The sequence below is a fragment of the Coccinella septempunctata genome, chromosome 7 (genome assembly GCF_907165205.1).
Source record: "Coccinella septempunctata chromosome 7, icCocSept1.1, whole genome shotgun sequence".
Classification (NCBI taxonomy): Eukaryota; Metazoa; Arthropoda; class Insecta; order Coleoptera; family Coccinellidae; genus Coccinella; species Coccinella septempunctata.
Genome location: NC_058195.1, coordinates 6,375,408 through 6,393,542, shown reverse-complemented (window position 1 = coordinate 6,393,542; position 18,135 = coordinate 6,375,408). Strand labels below are relative to the sequence as shown.

Below are 18,135 nucleotides of genomic sequence, written 5' to 3'. Positions count from 1 at the left end.
TAGTGGATATGGATGAAAGAAATCTGTAATCTATGACAGAACTCAAGTCAGCTGATTTCCGTCAATCCGTCTGAGTCTGAAAGTTAGAGTAGGTATTTCGAGATTTTTGTTTATTCCTCGAAGAAGAAATTGTTTGCTTTTGAACACATGGTGAGTTTTTGTATATATTTCTATTTCTATAATCAATTAAATTTATGTATTGCTTGATTTTACAAAATTGCGAAATGTCATTCATTTTTTGGATACCAAAATATAGAATATTTTTTCAGATCCTATGCCCAGAAGAAACAAGAAAGACTCAAATGGCTTTCAAGTCTGGATGGCTTCAAACAATAAATGCCACACAAAAGTTGTAGGGACCAGGGATTCAAGTTTTTGAGAACTAGAAGTCTCAATCTAGGGGATCCTCCGGGAAATATGTTTGCTGCTTTTCGAACTGTTATTATTCAATCATATAAAACTGCAATAATTTGATATTTGACCATTTCTAAATCTAACAAGAGTTATGAAAATGATGAGAATGGCATATTGTACCGCCATTTGGACATATTGCATCGATAACCCCTAAGTTGAAATTATTTTTAAAGTCGCATGTAACATTTTTCTGGTTTACATGTGAAGAACATGTGGACTTGGTTGTTCATGATTAATTGGAGTATGGTATGTATTTCTCTAATAATTGTAAGAAAGTATTACGATAATATACAATATGATATGACCACATAGAAATAAAGCCTGAATCCATCAAATTCAGTTATTCATGTATATCAAAGTTCAGTTTTTGTGTTTAGTTTGGCCCATATTATTTATCCATTCAACCCTTTACAAGATCAGTTCCTTTATATAATGTATCCTGTACAATATTGTAATTATAGTTGTTATTGTCAAATATTTCTATTATATATTCATTTCGGTTAATTTTCTGTATATTTTTTCTATACAAATGTAATTTTCTAATATTTTCATGAATATATATTTATTTCAGTTGATTTTCTATTTTATTACACTATTTCATGATTCTATAATCTATAATTACCAAGTTCGAAAAATACACTCCATCGACTCTCTCTACTCCTATCGTTCTTTTAATCGAATCTTTCCCACTAAACAGAAAGAACAGTAGGAGTAGAGAGAGGCGACGGAGTGTATTTTTCGAACTTGGTAAATATTATTTCAAAAACGAGGCCGTTATTTGAATTTCCCGCGCAAATTTTTTCGGATTAGTTTCTCCAGTAGCCAAGGGGGGCGCCACTAAACGTGTCGCCCATGAATAACACTGAATTGACTACTCTCCTCTTTCCCTTTCTCTATGGCTTAGTAGATCAAACGTACCATCCACAGAAAACCCCTGTTGTCAAGGTCCTGTCACTTTTTGATTTTGATAATTTTCTTTGCTCTCCTCAGTTGTCTAATTTGTTACGTACGATATTCACGTAGTTAATTGCTGAACTATGAAAGAACTCCGAAATTTCGGTAACTGAATTTAATTACTAACTTATCTGTGATAAACCAGGAATTCTAAAGTAGTCTTAATTATTAAACGGAGCTACTGAACATCACCCGTTCATTATACGACCGTAGTACGTCTAAAAATTCTCCGATTAGGTAAAGGCTGAATAGAACATGGCCGCCTGAGTATACTACAGTATCAGTTTTTGTTAAATGTGAAAGAGTGAATATTCCCCAGGAATGGAGCTAAGGGTTGGAAATAAATATAGATTAGGACGAAAAATTGGCTCTGGTTCATTCGGAGATATATATTTAGGTATGTTTCATCCATGTTTCTTGTTATTATGATAGGTAAACAAAGTGATTGTCCTTAGAACAATGATGATAAATAATTCCTTGCTTGATTGTTCCAGGAACAAATATATCCACTGGTGAAGAAGTAGCTATTAAATTAGAATGTATCAAAACAAGACATCCACAACTACATATAGAATCAAAATTTTACAAAATGATGCAGGGTGGAGGTGAGTTATTTTGACTTTTTGTTATTCATTTGTGGGTTTGAATCATGAACAGATTGCTCAATGTTATTGCTTCAGAGTTGAATGTCAATAGGAGGACTTATTGTTATGTGGGAAGGTAGCTCGAGATAGCTACAGATTATCCCTTTTACCATTTTTGGCTATGAATGAATTGATTGCTTCTGTTCAAAATGTAGAAACATTGCCAATGAATGCCTTGTGTGATTACCACACCATTTCATGTGCAAGTTTTTCAGAAATGAAAAATTGAATTGGAAAATACATAGGCTGACTCACATTCTTGGTGAATTAAAAAAAAATTAGATATACACTGCTTTATCTGGAACACAGTGAATAGATAAGGCTAATGATTTCAGCTGTTGTCTTCAAGATCTTATCAGATTTGGAGTAGGAATCCATTTTCTGAAGAAGATTCTAATATTTTTATGTACATTGAGGACTGTTGTGTACTGAGCTGAAATTCTGCTAATGTATGTCAAGATGATATTTCTTTTGAAGAAAATACAAGAATAAATTGTATGTTTTTATCATTGGGTGGTTTTAATAGAGAGTAATAAGTGATTTTAATTCAGAAAAATAGCTCTTTTGAGTAATACATATATTAAAAAAGAATTTTGCTACAATGAAACTTATACAATATATACTTATGTAATATGTGGTACAAAACGTGGAAGTAGTAAGAACTTTTTACATTTCCTACAAAAATTACATTCAAAGCTATTTCATAACAAAACCTTGGCTAGATCTTATCATGAATTATGAAAAAATTGTGCTGTTTCTATAATTTCTTCACTTATAATCTCAATAAACTTGAAGAAATTCTGCCAACCTTGCCTTTTAATTGAGCAGTTCTACCAAGGTCTACTTGAAGTAGATCAACAAAACTGAGTAGACGGATATGGTGCGAAATTTTCACACATTCATATTTGACGATAGTTTGAATTTTTCCTAATTTCTTGCTTTTTATTGCGCCATATATTGATTCAGAAAAGCTTGAAGTGCTGAATCCAAAACATTAAAAAATGATTTGATGCGATACCCTTATCTTCACTGACCAAAAGAATGAGTTCATTGTGTTTGATGCATCAGTTATTTCTGGTGTTCTATAAATGTGTTTTGAGATGATGAATTTTTAAACTGCTGGACAAATTTCATCAATTGATTCATGGAAAAGTTAAACATGATTCAGTATTTTCACCTTAATAATTTTCCCATTGAATGTGTTGAAAAAAAAACATCTTAAGGTTTCAGTTGTGAACTCCATACAGTTTCTCTCTTTTTATAAAGCACGAACATGTGGGAATAAATTCCCTAACCGTCTGCAGCGCGACGCTAACTTCACTTTAAATTCCCGCTGTCCCTTTTTTTCTCTCCAGGAAAGTGCATCTTTGTGTCAACCGGCAACAAATGTTTCCACCATCATCGGTGTCAACGGCCTAGCAGAACACGAGATCCCCATTTTTTTCACGCTTGAAGTTGTTGCGTCGCGTCCCTATCTGTTTCGATAGACACAAAACTATTTGTCACCCGTTTCCTAGTTAACACGCAGTTGAAGAATGTCGAAGAACGAAGTTTGAGACATATTTCCTCAACTGGGACAGAGTGTGGGATGTTTACTTCTCAAGTTCGATGATGTTTTGGTATCCTGTCACCATGGAATGATTTTTGTCCTGACAAATGGATTCAAGAAGTCTTTATGCTGGTCTGAGGATGATTCGTCATGCTCCGACTTGTTTTCTTCCTTGATAGAGGACTTAGGTTCAAGTTGCTAACCCAAAAGTCTCGAAAATGTTCTCCTATAAAGAGTTCATTAGTCTGTAGAAGACTGGGTGATTAATTAGCAAGGGTATCACTTCGAAAGGGCACCTTTGGTGTATTTGAATGAATAATAAATATTTTGTGCGTCATTGAGCGATTTATACTATTTTTTGACTAGGTTGTAATTCTGAATTCAGGAGAAAAATGCAATGTTGGATCTGAAACAAAATTCTATAGGTGGCCTCAATTCAAGGTAACCTTTTATAAGTAGAAACTGACGAAAGAGCTCTGAGTTTGTTGGAATTCGATGAAGCTACAGGGTGTATTTGAAATACATGTATTTTTTTAGTTTGTGCTGATAGAATAATCGGTAAAAAAAAATTTTTGAAGTTTTCTTCAAAGGAAGTATACTTCTCTAGCAACCATTTCCTTTCCGAGTTCTGATAGACACGAACTGTATACATCGGTACATAAACAAACCTGTTTTGTGTTTTATTTCCCTTTATAGGTATATTATTGCATGTAGGCAAATTATCCACTTCAATTCTTTGGCCATGTACATCGAAATACCACGTAATCTTCTGTAGGTATACGATACATATTTCGCTTCCACCTAGGTAACCGTGGAACCTCTCAGCTTATTACATTTCTACCTTTTTCATTTTCCTAGGTGCAACCAACAATTTCAGCGTCACTTCGAGCGAAATCCTCAAGTTATCTATGCATCTTCTGCATGATTTAATAGGTGTCCCATTAGACGAGCGTAATTTAAAATTTCTCGAATCCAACAGCTTCTTCGGCAATTTTCCCTCATCAATATTTATCCGGAGTAAGTAAGAGTGAACCGCCTACCAGTAACCGACAACTTTTTTCTCCACAAACAATTATCATTTCACTTTCATCTGCGGACTTGCCGTTGGACATCCAGCATCGATTTATGGAATTAATATGAGCGAGATGCGATCATCGCAGATTCGTAATGGCTTTTAGGTTTTTTTTTTCACGACCGCGTTCTTGAATGGCAGCTATGAAGTTGTGGAATTTCTGATGCTTGTGCGCGTATTCATCGACAATCCCTAAATTTAAAGGGACACCTAAGTCTGTTAAGACCCGTTTGCACCAATACCCCTTAAAACTAGTACTCAACTAAGTGTCGTTTGAAGTTAATGGACGCTTAATTTTATTCCCAGTTGCACGACTGTGGCTTAACAGAATCTTAAGTAAGGGGCCCTTAAGTTTTTATATCTAGTGATATTTTTGTTCTTTATTAACTTAACTTAATTGTCCTGTCAGTCAGTTTCAAGTAAATTATTATATTATTATCAAAGAGTATCAACTTTTTGTTGTTGAATTAGCATTAACATTGATAATGATAATGATTGTCAAATAAAAGGTACCTGAGTTTATATAAGTACAACACTTTCTTGGTACGGTCTTGTGTGAATTTGTTTTACTAATGTTGAAGAGGAACGTGAAGAAAATGTCCTTATTGCCCTTGTTAGTACAAATACGGTGAATGATTGCCAAGCAAGTGGTGGTAATTTACGAAGGGCACTCAACTTCTCAACTGAAGAAAAGAGTTTGTTGCTAACTATAGTATGATTTGTGACACCAAATTGAAAATTAAAAAAGACTGATGGCATTACAATAAAAGCAAAAGAAAAGGCTTGGTATTCAGTAATGAATTCATTCAATTTTCAAAATCCATCAAAAATGGGAAGTTCTGCAGGCAGTTCACCAAATTATTTTAGGTTAGAATCCCGCCCTTAAATACCTAAGTGGTCAGGAACGCTTGAATTTAAGGCTAGTTTTAGCCATTTAAATGTCACTTAACAGTTGGTGCAAAGTAATTTAAGTTAATGGTTCATTTTAAGGGTCACTTAACGCTAAGTGCGTTTGGTGCAAACTGGCTATCACCCCTAAATTCTCAATAGGAAATAGGGGATGAGCTGTACCTCAATTGAAAGATTACTTGACCCTCTGCATGAATCCTATGGTTTGTAAATTTTTATTGAGTCCTTGAAGTAGTTACAGGGGCTGACAATTTGAAAACTTGCCAGGCCAATTATGTCTCGACAAGGATGTTTTCAGAGAAAATGGAGAGGTCAATTTTTATTTGGGAGGGGGACATGTTTTAGCAGGATTGTAAGCCAAACTCTCCTCAATCTTAGATGTATAGGTTGTCAGACCAAAATTCTTAATAGGAAATAGAGGGTGAGCTATACCTCAATTGGAAGAAAATAGTATTATGTAGAGGGACATATTGTCTTCCAATTGAGGTTTAGCTTACCCTCTATTCGCTATGAAGAATTTAGGGGTGAGAGCCCCTACACCTAGGAGGAGAATGCTTTGCTGAAGACTAATTGTCTTTTTGATGTTAATGTAACTTACAAAACCTACCGGATTATTTCAAGTGTATAGAAAAGTGCAAAGCACAATCGTTCATTTGTCAACTGTCAACCGCGAGCAAGTGTCATTCACTTGTCCATGGGATAGGCTACCCAACATTCACTCAATTCAAATTTCGTTTAGTTTTCTTGATTTTCCCAGTTTCACAGGCCGCTTTTTCTAATTTTTTCCCTGTTGAAACTTTCTACAGAGTACCAGGAAGGTTTTAAAGAAAAAATGTATGAAATCGGTTCAGCCGTTTTTACGTTATGCGATAACAACGCAAAACAGTGTTGCATTTTATTTACGGAGATTGAAGTAAAAATAGTTCATTGGCAGAAAAAATTGAAATAATTTGTTTATTTTTCAAAAATAATCAGTACAGATTTATCATCCAAACTGCAGTGAAATGGGTGAAGATTGGACTGATTCACACAGCATGCTTGAAGGAAAAACCAACGTTGTTGAAAATTTAAAAGTGAATATTACGAAAACGACTGGATTGAATGAAGATAAACTAAATACGCTGAACTCGGATTAGAAGGGCCTTTCAAATAAGGTATCACAGTTTCAGTATAGAAGAAGGTTTGTTTGTGGAAAAATATCGTGAAACCGTTGCAAGAACCCGGAGCGAAGACCTTCTCCATAGGCCACTTTGAAACCGTTACTCCAGGAGGAAACTACAATAATAAGCTCGGCGAGTAACGATCCTCAACATCGTAAAATCTGAGCTCGATCCAACTCTCCATTATCTTTATCAATCGTGCCGACGAGATATTCGATTCTGTCACGCCTTTTTTTCTTATTCTAACTTGACGCGAAGTTTTCTTTGTTTCGTTGTACAACTGAGGAATGAGTCGTTGACATCGATTCATTAAATCGTTCTGCTATCTGCGGCAGATAAGGCTAATGCGATAAGTTGAAGGCGATGTAATGATGCGGCGTAAAAAGTACTGTAAAATTGATCGAGATACGTCATGCCAGTAAAGTTTTCAATAATTCTGATTAACAGGATGGTTCTCCATCCGTCTGTCGGTTTTCCCGCAAGAGATTGCCTTTTGAAGGCAATTCTATCCACTGAATATTTGTAATCGTCTTAAATTTCATGGATGGTAGCAGCAGAGACTTATTCCTACCGTGGTAGGAGAAAAATTCTTGTTGTCAATGTGACAACGTCGTCCGTTAACAGCGCGAACCAATAGAGCATCGCCTCTTTCAGCTGTCGTCATAGAAACGCAGTCCTACGTTGCCAACCGAGGTGCAAGAGCAATTTTCTTTCAGTTGCCTGAAAACCTGCATGTCCGAGCTAGTCTTTCATATAAGATGGGGTGATAAATAATGAAATAATGTTATATCGCACGCCCTCATGGTCTTCTGGGGACGATTAACGAAAGTTTTCCTTACAACGTTGCCAATCGAAGTGTCTGGACATGTTTTATCATTGTCGCACTCGTTGTGTGGAACTTCATTGTTGGGATCATAACAAAGCGAATATTTGTGGAGCGATGTTTTGTCTCCTGAGAATAATAAGTCAATTCTTACATTCAACGTATAATAAGTGTCTCTTGTCTAGGGATATGAACTGAGAAAGGAAAAGATATCAGGGAAAAAAGATAAATAATAACTGTTTCACCTGATATTCGATAAATCTAACCAGGTGATGAGAAAGTCAGGGTATTCCACATCTACCATTACCTCCAAGAACTCCTGACCTAAATCCAATCGAGTACGTTTGGGACAAAGAGCCCTTGATGTCCACAAGCCACTGTCGAAAATGTTTCAACTGCCCCGAGACAAATTTTGCAGGATTTCCTCCATAAGTTGGTGAAAAGCAGGCAGAGAAGATGCCAAGTAGTTATTGATGCACCTGGAGGTGAATAGAACTTTGTATTTCGTACATTTCTATCTGCATATAAATATTTCAAAGGGAAATTGGGCTTTTCGAAGAGAAAACGTAAATTAATTAAATACTCTCAACATAGGGATAGTTTGTTTATAAATATAAGGCGCCGAGTTTGTTGTGAATTTTTTTTGGTATCTTGGGTCGAAGTACCCCATTTGCTCAACCTTCCGCTCAATACTCACAAGAACTGGTCGGGTCGATAATTCATCTCGAAATCTATCATGCGGAACTCCACCTCTGGCGTCAGGTGCGTACCGCCGTACTTTTTGTGCCTTCTACCGGGGAGTAGCCTCCTCGGATGCGGTCGAGAATGGAATGTCCGGGAAAAGATAGATAATATCGCAGAGGCCTCGGCCGCTCTCTGTCGCGGCGGAGAACCCACTCTAGAAGAAGTTTCCAATGGTCGATACCGTCCGGTCTTGTGAAGGTGAAATCCTTCGTGGCTGATAGAGTTATGCAATATAGTACCTGCTTGCGGCGGGGTACCCTCGTCAGGTGGCCGAGTACCATGCAGGTTATCCGTTGGAACTACGAGAACTACACGAAATATCTAATGTTCTTGCGGATCATGATTTGGTGCTTGGGGTCTAGACTTGCTCGACTTCCGTGTCGGACGACACTGTCCCAGCTTCAAGGTGAATCTCTGTTTTGTCACCATTCGCCCATAATAATGAAGTTATTTTACCAACAGGTGCGCTTTGTCATTTCTTCAATCCTTTATCCCATTTTTTATCAATCCTATAATCGAGACTTCGTTAAAGGACTCTTTGTGAAAATTTCTTAAAAATTCTACGTTTTGCCCCAATTTTTCTACATATGGCCGAAAAGCAAGCAGCTAATGATAGTAAGTCAGGAAATTCACTGTTATTGACACATTCGCCTGTAGTTATAGATTCACCTTGCCATTCTTCCTACACCTGACAAGACCACAGTTGTTCAACCTGCCATCTATTGAACATACTAGACACAATTCAAGAAAAATAGTATACAAGTGACATAGAAAACAGAAGAAACATCCAATATCAATAAATTGATTATGGAAGGAAGATTTTATGGCAGCAGCAGAGACTTATTCTACCATGGTAGGAGAAAAATTCTTGTTGTCAATATGACATCGTCGTCCATCAAGAGCGCGAGCCAATAGAGTATCGCCTCTTTCATCTGTCGCCATAGAAACGTAGTCCTACGTTGCCAAACGAGGTGCAAGCACAATTTTCTTTCAGTTGTCGGAAAACTTGCATGTCTAAGCTAGTCTTCATATGAGATAGGGTGATGAATAATAAAATAATGTAATATCGCTGGCCCTTATGGTCTTCTGGAATCGATTTTTTTAATGGTATACAAGTGACATAGAAAACAGAAGAAACATCCAATATAATAAATTGATTATGGAAGGAAGATTTGGAAGAATTTCTAGGAATATATTATAATAATTGTTGAGTTGTATCAAGAAACCATCAGCTTTTCAACCCTATTTAAATAGTGGTTCTTTGTTCTCACAATAAAAGCTAAATTATACCTTCGGTAGCTCAGTTGAAGACCGAAATCGTATAATAATAATAATATTCCATCAGAAAACCCAAGAGGAAGTTCAACTAGAGGTGTTCTACCACTTAACCCTTGTTACAAAAAAAAAAAACAAGTGCTATAGAGTGAAAATAAGTATATATATATAACAATATACATAGAGAAAACACATGTGTATCAGCAGCTGAGGAGGAAATTATTGACTTTTCTTATAAATTTTTCACTTTTGAGCTCTTTCAATCCATTAGGAATAGCATTGCATTATTTGTAGGTATTATATCCAAAGTTTCTCTCAAACCATGATTCTTTGCAATATACCACAACCGGTTCAAGTCCTCGTTCAGATTAATGGCTGCAATATTCAATTAATCAATGAAGAAATCAAGAAAGGATGGAAATCATCAGTTTACATGTGCACTTTGCGGTGACGAATAAAGTTTGTGAATTGGCTGGTGTACAAGATGAAGAGTATAGGCCCAAGAACCGAGCCCTGAGAGACTCCACTCAATACGAGTCTGTCACTAGAAACTTTTTATCCCATTTAACGATTTGAGAACGACAAATGAGATAAGACTCGAATAGTTTCAGTGCCTCCCCGCATGCCTGACCGTGTCAAAAGCTTCACTGTAATCGAGCAAAAGTAAAACTGAACATATAGATTCATCGATTGACTGGCGTGGTGAAAGATGACGACGAAATTTTTGTATGATACTTGTTGATTTCGTATAAATTTTGTGGAAAACATATTTTTGTATCTCTATTTGTAACAAAGATAAAGGGAGATAAAATTATAGTGAAAAAAATGAAATTAATAAATACTTGGTGTTGTTTTCTTTGTCACTCAGAATATTTGTTGCTTCCTCATCTGCATGTAGGTCTGGAAGGTTATATAGAACAGAATATCAAATTTTTTCCATCAACTCTAACATGCATATTATTAAATTTGTAGAATTTTTCCCCTGCAGATGGAAAATTAATTGAATCCAGCTCAATTCCACTTAAAAAATTCCATGAATGAATAAACAAGAATGGCGCAGGAGGAAAGAAACGATTCAATAAATATTTTTGTCGCCAACAGCATTCTACTGTTGTCTTTAATTGTTCTGTTGTGGATTCCTTGGACTAGTGGATGCGATGTACGAATTTCAAACCTACTTTTCCATTTCACGTCACATTCTAACGTTCATTGTTTCTTTCCGTTGCTTTATCAGAATTCGAAGAATTCGCAAAGAATATATTGAATTCTCGTTTCACTAATTCTTGTTGAAGAATGAATAGGGAATTAAGTATCAATGAAATACAAAAAAATTGATGAATTCTTGACTCACAAATTCGAATTAATTATTTATTGGTACAGTATTATAGTACGAATTAAAAAAAAATTCTGCAATTTCAAAAAGTGACACGGAATGGGGTTCTCGGGTGGTCAATTTTTTTTTTATTCACTGCGGCTTTGTAGACGAAGTTCCAGCTGGCTAATAGCGAAAATACTCGTCGTACTCAATCGTTCAGCCCGAATTTGAAACAATCGAATCTCGTTTAGATAACAGAACAGATTGCCCCCCTCCGGAAACCCGTACGCAGCAATCCTTCGCTTTCAAAATAAAGCGAGGCCTTCCCATACTAATCGCATACGTAGTTCGTACACACTACAGTTAGATAACCGAAAATTCAATCAACAACCGTCGTAGAATCGTGATCGGGGTCCAATTGTTTGTGTGAACGGTTCCTCGGAAGTCTCTGAACAAGAGAAGCAATTTTTTTTACCGGTAGAACCGTTCTGGTTCATTACTTCCAATTACGGGTCTGAAACTTTTTGTTTTGGGTCTTGCAGATAGTTAAAACAACACCCAGCGTCTCTGACACAGAAACAGACTGAAACATAGCATAAATTTTAAAAATAAAAAATTGTTAAAGAAATAAAAAAAAAATAAAAAATAAAGAATTATGAAAAAATAAAATTGGAAAAAAATATGAAAATTTTCTCCTTTGGTATATTATATACTATTTTTCAGAAGCAATGTTTCGAAGCAGTCTGCCAACGAAATAAATGCTTGAACAACCCAATGTTATTTTTCAGCACATAGATCAGACTACTTCTAACACAGAATAGAAATTCTATTATCTTGATCGTCAGGCATCTAATCCATAAAAAAGAATCTGCCAATTTTTTTGGAAAGGATTAAATAATCCATTGTAAATGTCGGACTATATTGAACTCCCTTTATTTGACAATAAATTGAATATCTTCAGAAATATTTAAAAAAATATTTGTTGAGTATAGGTGATCATCCACCACGAATATTTATACGGATTTTAATCAACTTAATGCTCCCGACTACAATAAAATACCGGCGAGTGCCAGTGTTAGGGCCGTTGCATGAAAAAAGAAATATGTACCATTAGGAATTATGACCACCTTGCACCACAATAGGTCGTCTGGTTTTGACCCTACCGGAAATACCGCACGATATCACACAGCTCCTATTTTGGTGTTTCTTTCGATTCAAACAAAACCAGTTTTATTTGTTATATTTACTCAGTTTGTATCGGATTCATTAATCGTTTGAAATTCCGAGTAGAGAAGAGAGGGACTATAGATATAAATAAACAACATAAAAAAATTGGTCCTTCGATCGACATTTCAATGCAATGTCTCCCTGAGAGTTTTGAAGATAAATAAATACTATTGTTGCAGGAACGTCCATCAAGATTTAATGCCATATAAAATTTAAAGCTGTCATTTTTGAAGGGAATAATGGAGGATTAAAGTTTTAATGGAGCATTTAATTTTAACTGCAGTTGGTCGTAAGAAAAAAAGGCTTAGCTCTGAAAGATCGGATTATTATGGAGCGTGGGCTTTACTGTTGAGCTAACGAGCCTTGAAATTCCAGTGCGAATAAACTCTATGATTACCGCATTCAAACTTCCATTACTCGGTAGCTTATCTGAATGGACTCCAGCACTGAAAAAATATTGTATCTAGATTTCCGTGGCAATGACACAGGGTGTCCCAGAATGAATGTATAGTTCTTGAATCACATCTAAATAACATTCGTCTAAATAAATATCAACAATGTTGAGATCTGAATCCTTGTCGAACAATAGATTTTTTTTGATAGTCCATGCTTACATACAGCCTCCTAAAGTTGACACCTGAATAGCAATTTTTAATTTTTTTCCTAGAAACCAGAAAGCTTACAAAAATTGAATTAAGGAGCTGGATAAAAAAAAATGTGGGGGTATCTAAGCATGGGCTGAAATAAATCATGAAAGACCCACACAATTTTTTGACTAAGAATCAGCCCTTAAATTTTTAGCAACTGTTCATTTACACCCTGTTTATTTCACTTTTTCAGATGGGAAATAGGGAAATAATGAATCATCAAGAAATCTCCATATAGGTTTCATCATTTTGAGCAATATTGATTGTGAGTCAGCATCGACTGCGTCATCAATTTTTAAACTGTAAATCGTTATTTGTCAGCGGAAATTGGTTTTCAATTATGAGACAGTTTATTCTACGAAATCTGAAGTCTGATGAATTTTCATACAGACAACAGCTTGGTACAGATTTCTACACATCTAGTTTTGAATGTTTTTTGTATTTGAAATCATAATTTGGGAAAAAAAAATTTTCTCTCAGAACGTCAAATGTCTTTTCTATGAGGTGTTTCAGAAATATCCATTTATTCTGGCACAACCTGTATGGCTGGACTAGTGTATTTGAAGTTAAATATAAATTGAGCACAAATTTTTTAAGAAATTAGTGTAAAATTGCATCGACATTCTGATCGACAAATAAGCCAAATTAACTGTAGTCTGAGTAAACCTTCTAAATATGGCTCTATCAGAAGATAACCATGTTGTTTACTTAAAGGCACTACTGAGAAACTGGAAACGAAGTCCTGACTGGTCAATGATAGACTAATTCATTCTTCCTTTCATCGACTTCCTTTGCTTAGTCATAGCTGATTCTTAGAAATGGCATACCTAACTGTAAGGATGCTCAGATTGATGAGACAGAGTTTGATTTACCTCCATTTGAATAGAGCTAAAAAGATTTTCACACATGTTAATAGCTAAAAACGAATGAAACGATCTGAGCAAATTTTATTTTCATTGTAATCTGAAAAATGAATATGCTAGTCGACCTCGTACTTTAAATACATTGCTGTACGCTCCAGGTCAATGAACAATGTTTAAGATTCGATATAGAGTAGATGAGAATAATTAGGAGTTGCGTACTTTCTTTTATTAATTCGAATTAATTTAATCTCACAGTTTACTGTGAGGGTCATGATGAACAAGATCGATGGTGTTTTCTGGATGCAGTTCAGAGTCAACAAGAAGGTTTTAAATGCCGAGTGTGGGAAACAAGACGCTCTCTGAAAGATCTTGCTTCTTTAAAGAGCTAGGAATATACCGCATGCAAATGTGTACATTGAGTAGTTCTTGTTGTTCAGAAACTCAATAAAACGATTTTTCAGTCTGATAATTAGTTTTGCTACTTGATTATCCGATTCCGATAATTGGAACTTCTTATTAACTAAAGCTATATCTTAAAAATTATGTTATTCATCATACTCAATGAATACCGACAATTTCACAATGGCAAATATTAAATATCGAGATAACATCGTGTATACGTTGCAATTTCCGAAGAAAACCACTTGATTATGTCATTATTACAATAAAACAGTGTGTATAATCATAAATAAATCAGTGTAACTAATGGAAATTATAGACGGTGAAACTCTTTCATGTGGAGAAATGATATCTCAATCTATCGTATTTTTTTTGGGTGTATTATTCTAGGTCGAATCTTGGGCAATAAAAATTGACGAATGAAAAAATATATCTCCGAAACCTGCCTAGTTTGAGAAACGTTTGAGTGAATCGAACTTCAATTGCTGTTTATCCTGTTTCACATTGATTCAGTCCGGTTATTCAATTGGGAATTTTCCAGACAGTGTATGAGGAATTGCTTATTCCAAGGTACCCAATAGATGTTTATTTCATTTCCACGCTGAAGAAATGCAACGAAATAAACAGATCCTGTTCATCATCGATTTCATAGCTAAATCCTTTTCTCGATATTTTGACGGGCTGTCTGAACAATAAAACAGGATAATCAATGTTCTAATTGTGGAAGCAGTCCCCTAGTTATGAGCAGCAAAATCGGTACTTCCCTGCAATATCCTTCAAAAAAATGCCCAGAAAATTATTAGAATATATTGGTAGACTATAACAGGTTAGGTTAGATTATGAAAAAAACTTCTTTTTGTACTTTCGCTCCTATGGTCACCAACAAAGGATGTCCCAAAATTGACGCAAATTGTGAATTTGACAGAGAGACACATCTTTCCGAATAAAATTAACATGAAATATCACAACTTCATATCGAAAGAAAACAGATTTTTGCATCTCTTATTGGAGTTCTAACAAAAACCTTTTGTATTATTTTGATTGGAGTTTTTCCTGCCTTTCAGATTCATCTTCCAATTTCCGCCGGTTCTACGAATGAGAAATTGACGTAATCCGATATTTAGCCCGATTCATAAGGGAAACAAAGGACCGAGAGTTATCGGAAAAAGTTTCAAACTTACACCCTCGTTTGTGACGTCCGCGTCTTTCACCCTTTCATTTCCATAACGTGTGACGTAGTTTTAAACCTCCGCCACACAAAAGGGTTGGCTGAATCGTGTAGCGTGATGTAAGAGGATATTTCTTGCTTCGTTATGAAAGTCGATGGATAGGGTAGAATTTGATTGGGGAGAACTGTTGTGTTAATTCGATTTTGAAACCGTAAAATGCTTCCTGGGAGTTTTCGCTTATAATCATTGTAAAATGTGGTAATTTTTTCATTCAAAATAATGAGCAAAAAAGTTGGTTCAATTTTGAATTTATTATATTTATTATCATCACGTTATTCACGTGAACAGCCGTAGTATGCGAGCAGAATAGGATATCATTGGAGGGGTCCTATCGAGGGCTATACAGACGGGTGCGCCACCTGTCGTTCAGTAGCGGATGCCGCAGGAACAGTCTGTAGAAATCTGTCATGTGGATTTGAGTCTCCACGATGATCTCAAGATGAGCGAATGCGGCCACTGGTATCTGGAGGCCAATGGCAGGCCGCCACTTTCCGTTTAGGCCTCCAACTCTGAAATAAAACAAGGCTGCGTGTTAGCGCCTTTACTGTTCAATATATTCAGCCATAGCTGTCTCGATAATTGCTGACATGAATATGCCTGTAAGAGATGTTGGAATATGATGGAGGCCTGTTTAACCTGAAGCGCCTCAGAGCAAAAACCCGTTCAAAGGTTATCACGGAACTTCAATATGCAGACGACTGCGCACTTATCGCTAGCAGCTCAGAGGATCTACAGATAATGTTGGACATCTATAAACATATATACGAAGCTTTAGGCCTTAGACTCAATATCGACAAAACCAAAATCCTGACAAGTCCGCCAGAAAGCCTTCAAACAGTTACCAACCTAGAGGATGGAACTCTAGAACAGTTCGAACAGTTCAAATACTTCAAAGCTTCATAAATATTTGGGCTAACCTGGACACGGAAATACACAACCGTATCAATTCGGCATCACGGGCATTCTGGAAGCTAAAGGACAGAGTGTTTCAAAATCACGACCTCAATCTGAAGACCAAGACAGCTGTTTACAAAGCAGTGGTCCTCCCAAAGCTTCTTTACGGAAACGAAAGCTGGACGCCCTACAGGCGACATATTAAACAGCTTGAACAAACGCAACAACGTCATCTAAGACAAATTATGCACATCAGATGGTTCCACAAGTTTCAAATGCAGAAGTCCTGCAGCGCGCGAGTTGTATGACAATTGAGACACAAGTAACGAAGACCCGACTCAGATGGAGCGGCCACATTCTGAGGATGCAAGACTCAAGACTCCCCAAAATAGATCTGTATCGCTAATTCACAGAGGGAGCTCGGGAACCAGGAGGCCAGTAAAAGCGGTTCAAGGATATACTCCATCAATCCCTAAAATCAGATAATGCCAATCGTAACTGGGAACAAATAGCGTTAGATAGATCACAATGGAGGTCTTTGGTCCACAGTTATAATGGAAACTCGAGAAAAATACAGCGGCGGCCAGATCTGGTTGGTGACTATCCATGCCCAGAGTTAGTCCGGGAGGCAGGGCCTTTTTTTTCAAGGAATTTCATCCCGGCTGAATTTAATACTGTAGGTTGTAGTCACATTGCAAATGACGAAACCAACCGTCAGCTGGTCAAGTAGCGGTGGGTGCGCGCGTGGGAGGCGGCGGAACTTGGGAAAAAATGCAAAATTTCAAGTGATTTTATCCCGGCTGAAATTTTTTATATGTGATATTAATGTTGAATAGAAACAAAATAGTGAAGTCAGCCGATAGGCGGAGGGTGGAAAATACGTCAGTCGAGCGCGTGAACTGGGGAAAAAAATTTGAAAATCAAGTTATTTCATCCCGAATGAAAACACCTCCATATGATTCCTTACATATATCGAAATATAAAAATGACCGTCAGCTGCGTGTCTAGCGGGGCAAAGACCGTCAGTCAGATCATTGAAAATTCCGCGCGCCGTATAAATGCATGAGCGCGCTCATACATTTTTGCTCTGACTGACGGTCTTTCCCCCGCTAGACACGCAGCTGACGGTCATTTTTATATTTCCATATATGTAAGAAATCATATGGAGGTGTTTTCATTCGGGATGAAATCACTTGACTCTCAAATTTTTTCCCCAAGTTCACGTGCTCGACTGACGTATTTTTCACCCTCCGCCGATCGGCTGACTTCACTAATATGTTTCTGATTAATATCAATATTACATATAGAAAACTTCAGCCCTGATGAAATCACTTGAAATTTTGCATTTTTTCCCAAGTTCCACCATCTCCCACGCCCGCACCCACCACACTTATTTTCAAAGAAGCACTCGTTGAATTTTTAATGGACGATTGGTTAAATGATCACATGGCATCGTAGATTGGGAATAAAATAGTTTTCGTAAACTATATGCCACAAATATGAAGTTGAACAAGGTAAAATTCAACGATCATCGGATCCATTGTTAACGTGTCCAGGTCACGAAGAAGCAGAGATGGTTTTCCATGTCTGTCACTTGAAATCTGATGTTCATGTAACTCCATATGATTTCTTACATATATGGAAATATAAAAATGACCGTCAGCTGCATGTCTAGCGGGGGAAAGACCGTCAGTCAGAGCAAAAATGTATGAGCGCGTCCATGCATTTATACGGCGCGCGGAATTTTCAATGGTCTGACTGATGTCTTTTTTCTCAAAAGTTAATAAAGCCTACGGATATTTTAACATTTATATTTATTGAAACTATGATTTCGATCAATATCAAATGGGTTTGTTACGATTCACCCATGATACATGTAGGTAAAGCAGCAACATCATATAACATACTTAATTATAGTGTAGTATATTTATTCCATTTCTACAATTAATTTACTTATCACAGATATGTCAAAATAAAATAGAAACATGTCAAATCAACAACAAAAAAATATATCTCA

The 18,135-nt window shown here is 36.4% G+C and overlaps 1 protein-coding gene and 1 long non-coding RNA gene across 3 annotated transcripts in view; both read left to right on the top strand.

The window, feature by feature from the left end:
* Positions 1-92: 92 nt before the first annotated feature.
* On the top strand, positions 93-989 carry LOC123317135. The gene is made up of 2 exons (XR_006538140.1): positions 93-150; positions 270-989. It is a non-coding gene; the product is annotated as an uncharacterized LOC123317135 (long non-coding RNA).
* Positions 990-1,395: 406 nt separating this feature from the next.
* LOC123316421 (casein kinase I) overlaps positions 1,396-18,135 on the top strand; it is a 30,652-nt gene continuing 13,912 nt past the window's right edge. For both annotated transcript variants that reach the window (XM_044902491.1, XM_044902492.1), the window contains exons 1-2: positions 1,396-1,765; positions 1,863-1,973. In XM_044902491.1, the coding sequence (XP_044758426.1) occupies positions 1,690-1,765; positions 1,863-1,973 (187 nt within the window). In that variant the 5' untranslated portion in view covers positions 1,396-1,689. The remainder of the gene's footprint in view (positions 1,766-1,862; positions 1,974-18,135) is intronic.